The 7,455-nt window shown below is 36.5% G+C and overlaps 1 protein-coding gene across 4 annotated transcripts in view; it reads left to right on the top strand.

The window, feature by feature from the left end:
- Positions 1-825: 825 nt before the first annotated feature.
- Positions 826-7,455, top strand: part of LNPK (lunapark, ER junction formation factor) — a 68,213-nt gene continuing 61,583 nt past the window's right edge. For 3 of the 4 annotated variants that reach the window (XR_008528214.1, XM_054562518.1, XM_054562520.1), the window contains exons 1-2: positions 826-956; positions 6,102-6,190. Coding sequence is in view for 3 of the 4 variants with exons in the window: in XM_054562518.1 (XP_054418493.1) it covers positions 6,164-6,190 (27 nt within the window). In the remaining variant the exon portion in view is untranslated. Of the gene's footprint in view, positions 957-3,448; positions 3,504-6,101; positions 6,191-7,455 lie in introns of all 4 variants that reach the window. The other variant, XM_054562519.1, reaches the window with a different exon arrangement.

Raw genomic sequence — 7,455 nt, 5'->3', positions numbered from 1 at the left:
TGACGTTTCTCTACCCTTCTCTACGTTACCTTGTGTGGTTCCACTGTCTTGTTATTTAGGATTGTCATTCCCAGTTGGCTAGGCAATTAAATGCTCTTTAGGCGATGTTTTAAATCGGAAGCAAATGTTGGCTGGGTGGTTTATTTGTGGGCCCACGCGTCAGGCAGGACCTGTGAAAGGTGTTTTTAAGGTAAGAGTTTTAAGAAAGAAAGCTCAGTTTATGTTGTTATCTAGTGTGAAATCACCTCTTTTGGCAGTTGGAGCTTACCACACACGGGTGAGGTAAGCGTGCAGTTATCAAATGACTCTTTGTGACGTTACTGACTGATAAGAGTCTCAAGCACTTCTGGAGACTGGGCTGAACTTTCTCCACTGGCTTCTTTGGGAACCAGCCTCTTCCAGTATGTGCATTACCAGCTTGCTCTGCTGCTGGTTGGATGACAGCCCCTACGCGACTCTTCAGGGGAAACTACGTTCCAGAGGCACTCACCTCCACCTTCAACCCCTCTCCTCTCTCACGGTGGTATAGGACCAATTTCGGGGATTTTCTTTTTCCAATGAGATTTGCAGAATGGGCTTTAAAAGAAAAGGAGGTAGAGGAAGAGTTAGAATTAACTGTATCGGCTGTAGTCGAAATAAACAGCATCACACCTCTCAGACGCGACGAGGAGCACTCCAGTTGACGGTGAAGTCACAGCAGCGAGCGTCCCCGAGCCAACCGCCCGGCCGCCCTCCGCAACTGCCCGCCCCTGTCACAGTCACGTGACAGTAGAGCGGCGCGCGCCGGCCGCGGCGCGGATTGGCCGGCGGCGGGAGCGCGGGGTTTGATGGGAAGGAATTGGCAGGGCCAGTCTCTGTCAGTGGAAGCTGCTACCCGCTCTGGAGGCAGGCTGGGCGGTGGCGCCCGAAGCTGGCAGAGGTGGACGCCAGCGCCGGGCTTTGCCCGCTTCTTGAAGGTAGAGCGCTTAAAATGAGGGCAACTTGGAGGGCTCGGCAGAGGGAAGGCGCGCTGAGCCTTTTTCTGGGAAGTACGCTCTCGGTTTCCCCGCTAGCCTCTCCCAGGCGTCTCTGCCCCATGCTGAGTGGCCTAAGAGCTCCACGGTGGCGGCTCAACAAATTGAATGCCGGCTGCGCGCTGACCCAGCCTCGCTCTCTGGTCCCTCTCATTTCCTTGCACAATGGCAGGGGTGGTTCTGGAGTGCTGGAGACCCCTTTCTCTTCTCCTCCCCCCAAGGGTGGTGGTTTTCAGTCCTGATTTCGGCGGGGGGCGGGGGGTGACCGGGGTGAGCTGAGCATCGGTTCTTTGGCCCACCTACGTGGAGGCAAAGGGTCAGAAGATCCTACGCCACGCTATCGTTTCGAGTGTTTTACCCAAGTCCTGAGTAGTGCCGAGGCGCTACGAGTTGGGAAGATCGGGAGGGACCGAAAACTGTCAGTGTCACGCTGCTCGGCCCAGAAGTGTGGGCGTGGATTATGTGAAATTTAGGGAAGCCTATGCACAGTTGTTGTCCTTATTTGAGGAGTGGTGGGCGGTGTAGGGGGTGGAGGGAAAGGCAGGTTTGCTTAGTTGTCAAACGTGTGGCAGAAGAAGAGCAAATCTGAACTACATCAGTAGTTTTAATTCTTTAATATTGTGTATGGGGGTTGAGAGAGAATTGGGATTGGTTATTTTGCTGATCGTTCCTCACACTACTAAGTAAAACCTGTGACTCATTGAGTTTTCCAAGTTCTGCCTTTCCTAGTTGGCTTCTGGTTTGTGGTGCGTAGTGTCATCTGTTTTCTCCTTTCTCTGTGCCCTGGGTGTCACCATTGACAAAACTGACCCTGTTCAACAGGGGTTTGTGTGGATGTGAATATGCTTGGTCTCAGGCACATGTTCAAACTGGCAGGGAACGGCTAATCTCTTGTCCTCAGCAGTCCGCATAGTTAGAAAATTTTTAGGAGGACCAAGTTGATTTTTGAACACATTTTACAAAATATGAGTGATGCATTTAAAATTAGAATGTTAAGTTTCTCTGTCATCTCCTGAGGTCAGCCCAATATGGTTAATGTGTTTATATGTTGTTTAATTGAAAAAAAAAAAAAGAAAAGAAGTCATTGGCTAGCATAACTTCATATTGAAGTCTTTGTAACCAAAATTATTTTTGGTAGTATTTAGTTAAGAATGAACATTGACTTACCATGAAGACCATAACTTATTCATCATATAGTAAAAATGCTTTTGGAGGTGTAATTCTTTCCAAGAGCTTTATTTTTAAGCAATAAATGTGGCAGTTTAGGATATTTCAGAATTCCCTTTTCAGTTATGATATGTGAAAGTTTGAGTTCTAGAACAAATCACTTTTAATCTTAAATTAAAAGTGAATAGTACACTTTTTGAATAGTACACTTAATTGAATAGTACAATGTGTTGTAGAGGTACTACTGATAGTGATTGAATAGTTTCTACTTAAGTTTCAAACTTGGTAAGCATAAAACTAAACTTCCTTTGCCGTTAAAGGCTTACATGTTATTTTAATGGAAGAGTCTGAAGAGCATTTTGTTTTACTTTTTTATACTATAGAGAATGAGAGCAATACAATAGCAATTAAAATACGAACTGCAATTTTATTTTCCAGTTTTAAAATTATGAAACAGGTTCTTTCTTTAAAGGAAATTAGAAAGAAATGTGTTTTAGATTAGAAGTATTGTCTGTACTACATTTATTTTCTGGTACTAACAATAACAATGGCTACAATTTATTATACACTTACAATTTGTTGGACACTATCCCAATTTTATTTATTTCATACAGTAATTCTCTGTGAAGTATAGATATTTTTGCTACTTTACAAATGTGGAAACTGAGGCTTAGAGAGTCTAATTTCCCTAAGATCACATACATAATATGTAGTTGAGTCATATTTTGAACCTAGGCCTCTTCTCCATTATTTTAATGACTTAAAATGAGCTGAAAATTTAAAAATAACATGCCCCAAGATTTTAAATTCTGACATCCAAACCTCAGTGTAAATTACAGTTAATGGAAAAAAAATCCAAATAATATGGGGGCATGATTATTCATTGGAAACATGTAGGTGCGCCTTGCTCTTAAGGTCATATCAGGTCCCATTGTGATATCAGAGTGGAAAGAGACTCTCTGTACATGTTCATGGAAGAGTTCTTGGGGACAAGCCACTTGAGATTGAGCCAATTTGTCCATTCAGGGGCAAGCAAATAAATTTATACTTCAGCAGGAAATGCTAGTTATTTGGTTCCAATGTAATTTCTATGTGTTGAAAGGAAGCAGAGATGGCCTAGAAAACAGCAAGGATCACAGCGATTAAAACAACAGTTTGTATTGAGAAATTAACATGGGTCAGGCGCTGTTGTAAATAGTTTAGAATGCATTACGTCACTTAAGCTTTTGAACATTTAAGAGGGTCCTTAAACTGGTCTTCCTTTGCAGATGAAGATATCGAATAATTGAGAGGGCAAGTAATTTATTTGCCCAAGGTTTCATAGTAAGTAATGGGCCACGGGAATTGGGGTTGATACTGGGGTGGCAAGGAGGGAAAAGATGTTTGAAAGTAGAAGAGGTGTGAAATTAAAACCATAAAGAAATAGTTGAGTTATTTAATTTTGTTATGCTTTTATATCTTTTAGAAAGTACTTCCATTACACATGCATTATAGTAAATCAGCTTCTTTAACAAATACCAGAATTTGATAGGAAAATTGCTGGAACAATGAGGGGTGACTGGTTCTTTGATTATGAATCTGAAAGTATGGATATGGCATTTAACGACTGTTACCCTAATGTTGTTTTAGAGGACAAATTGAAAAGCACAGTCCTCTGCTTCAGGGATCTTGAAGGCTAAGCCATATTTTGCTTCATTAACATCAAAACAATTTTCCAAGCAAATAATTAATGTCAAAGTCAGCATTAATTGCAATTTTATGCATATATTTCATATTACACTTATTTAAAAAGTGATATACAGAAACAAGTAAAGGAAGTGCTCTCAGATTTCTAGTGCCAGTTCTGCCCCTAGCTGGAGTTGCATGATTTTGGCAAATCATTTAGCATATCATCCATGTAGATTTATGCATTCAAAGTTAATCAAATGAAGAAATTGGTCTACATTATACACTGTACTAACACTGTCTCTTGTGTTTATAACTCACTTTCCACTTCAGTAGCTCTGTTTACTAGCTATTTGAGAATGTCAGAGGTGCTTTCATATATTTTATATATAAATATTCCAATCTCATATATAAAGCAGGGTTTATTTCATGTTATTGAGAATAACTGGTTGATTTTTTAAAAATCAAGACTAAAATGCTGTGTCTGACTCTACTACTTAATGTCTTTGGGGCCTTAATGAATTACTTCACTCCCCTAGCCTCAGTTTCCTTATTTATAAAATGGAGCAATAATAGTATCTGCATGATAAAATTCATGTAAAGCATTTGTTTTAAGGCCTGCTAGAGAGTAAGTGCTTACGGAGTGTTTAACTGATATTATCCTTATTGTTAATACTTTCAAATATTAAAAATTCTAATATGTGATGGCTGCAAACTTAACTTGCAGGCATGTAATTCTGTTACAGACCAAGATATGTAGGTCAGTTGTATACAAAACACTGTGGTAGATACCATATATTAGTTTCAAAATAGTGGGATGTGTATTTTGAAAATACCAAGTTAAAGTGGTTCATCTGAATCTCCCCTCCCTAGTCACCTTTCTTGGTGATTATTTTTAGCATCTTAAGAAGGTTTTAAGATCTATTTAATGTCTTAACTCAGAAATTTATACTTTCATTAATTAAGGTTCCAGGATTTCCTACAACTGCATTTTAGAAATTTGAATACTGAGTTAATATTGAAGGATTAATAATATTTAGATTGTAACATAAATATGACTTTTAGCGTTCATTATATTTATAAACCTCAGAAAATTTTAGGACAGATTATAGTTACTTCTGTTTCTAAAAATTACTTTGTAAGTGAAAGTATTTCATAATTAAGCTCTTTGTGACTTCTCTAATCAAGAAAGTCCAAGATAGGTATGGCTTATGCTAATTGAAACCTATAAATAGTTTCACAGAGAGTATTTACTTGGTCATGGCATTATCTTTTTATTACATTTATGGTTTTTAAAAAATGTAAGAATTATTGCCCAACTTTTTTTTTGATGGAAATGAAGTAGTATGTACTGGCAGTATGTAACTAAAACCTGGTTCAACTTAAAAGAATAAATATTTTTCTAATTATTGACTGGTAATTTGATTTAGAATAATAAATTTTTAAAATATATGATAATATAATACATTTCAGAGTAATAGTAAAACAGTTAAACAAAGGGGATATACAGAGAGCTGACATGAAAATCAACTAACTTGAGGGGGACTTAATTTCAGAAAGAAATGTTTATTTGGGTGTTCAACAGTAGTGAACAGCCAAGAAGTCTGAAGATAGAGTGGCTTTGGGCCACGTTTCTTATGGACAAGTCGCGAAACCTCTTTTCACTTAATTTTTTTACCTGTAAAATGGAAAAAAATGAAGGCTGTCCTGTGAAAATTGTTGGTCTTATTAACTCTAATTTACAGAAAAGAAAATTAAGGCTCAAAAACATTAAGTGATTTGCTCAATACTACAGGTAGCCTTGAAATCCTTATATTCTTATTCAAAATCCAGTTAGCTTTCTATTATTATTTATAAGGTGATTTTTTCCCCTAAACATTGTAAAATACCTTTTATTCCAAAAACTAGTTTAGTTGGGAAAGAGCTGAACTTTTCTTATGAGAAAACAAAAGGAACCTACTTTAAAGAATAGAAAAATTGAGAAGTGGTATGAATATATATTTCTGAAATGTCTTGCCATTAAAAAGTCTTTCCAGCTTTATTTTCATTTTTAAATATGTCCTAGCTTGGAAGAAAGGATTTTTTTTAAAAGGTGGACTCTATCCCAAGACTGGCTAAATTAAAATTTGACTTAAGTGGAACCCAAAGAAATTAATCTTCTGTAGTATTTTTAAGCAGTATTAGAACTTCTGAATTTTGTAGTGGGTAGGCTATGTGTTGTAACTTGAATTTTTAAAATACTTGCTTTATTTCTAGCTGTGAATTCCGTTGGACAATTGATGATATTTATCATTGTGCTCAGTTTCTACAAATAAAAGATGGGTGGATTATTTTCTCGATGGAGGGTAAGTTACTTTTCTTTACAGCCAGTTTTTAGTCTAAAACCAAAGTGTCAAATAAAGCTCTTTGTAAAAGTTTCTTTTGTGGTGTAGACTTGGGTAGTAGTTTGATATTATCCCTGACTCTCATTTTTCTTTTCGCTTATAAGTTAGTTTTTTATTTGGACTTTAATAGTTCTGCTTGCTATATAGGTATCTAATGTCTCTGTTTAACAGAGTTAGTTCACTCTTACTTATGAATTGTTTTTATTTCTCTATTTATGTATTCACATACAAATGGTTATCTTGTTTTCTTCTCATAGTACCTAAGATTCAACCTTACTTGAAAGGTAGTTGAAATTAGTATTTTATACAGTACTTATGTTTTTATAGACTATATCTTTTTGCTTAAAACTTATCACAAATATTTACTGAAGTTATACTAAATATACTTTTAGGAAATATAGGTTAAACAGAATTAAAAAATGCACTCTGATTTTATTGGTTAAGCCTTTAGAGGAAGTAGCTTAGCTTTAGAGCTGAAAAATATAAAATATATTGGTAAATGCTCTTCTCTAATATAAGAGGAGATAATGTAGTCTAGGACAAATTACTTAGCTTATTTTTTGGACTCCTTTTTACCTTAGTAATGCTTGGCACACACTTTAGTTTTGAATTGTTGCTGGAGCTGCTCTGTTTTGGATTGGCATTATATTGACCCCTGCCCCCCTTTAAAACGCTTTTTACAGTTCTGCCTAAATATCACATTTATCTGTTCTTCCTTTGTCTTTCTTATTAGGTTGAACCATACAACAGTGCCAATATTCAACAGCTTTGACTTACATAAATAGCAATTTCATATGGTTCAACCTAATGTTAACAACTCTTGTGGGAACTACAATGAATTGATATTCATTACCCTCTTAGATTGTTGAGTATATGATTGGTAAACATTTTCTCAAGTGTCGTATGAGTCATTTTGGCTGGTTTTTATTCTAGGTGGTATAAAAAGTACCTTTAACAAATAAGCTCTGCTATAATGAAGTATTCTTAGATGCCCTTTTAAAATCTGATCTTCAGAAAAGTATTTTAGGAAGTCAGAATAAAGGTAGCTTTATTGATTTTGATTTTGAGTCCTTAGTGAACTTTTAGCAGTAGCAAATCAGATGAATTTTAGTCTTGAATTTTTAATATATGAATTCTTAGGGTCATCACATCTAAGAAAATTTTTCTTTGAAGAAAATGTGTTTCTCTTGATAAAAATATGTTCTGTTGGGATTAAGGATGGTAAA

This window comes from Pteronotus mesoamericanus, unplaced genomic scaffold, assembly GCF_021234165.1.
Source record: "Pteronotus mesoamericanus isolate MK-2021 breed Mesoamerican mustached bat unplaced genomic scaffold, CSHL_Meso_final scaffold_651, whole genome shotgun sequence".
NCBI classification, from domain to species: Eukaryota; Metazoa; Chordata; class Mammalia; order Chiroptera; family Mormoopidae; genus Pteronotus; species Pteronotus mesoamericanus.
The sequence above is the reverse complement of the archived record's forward strand: the minus strand, read 5'-3'. Positions and strand labels throughout refer to the sequence as shown.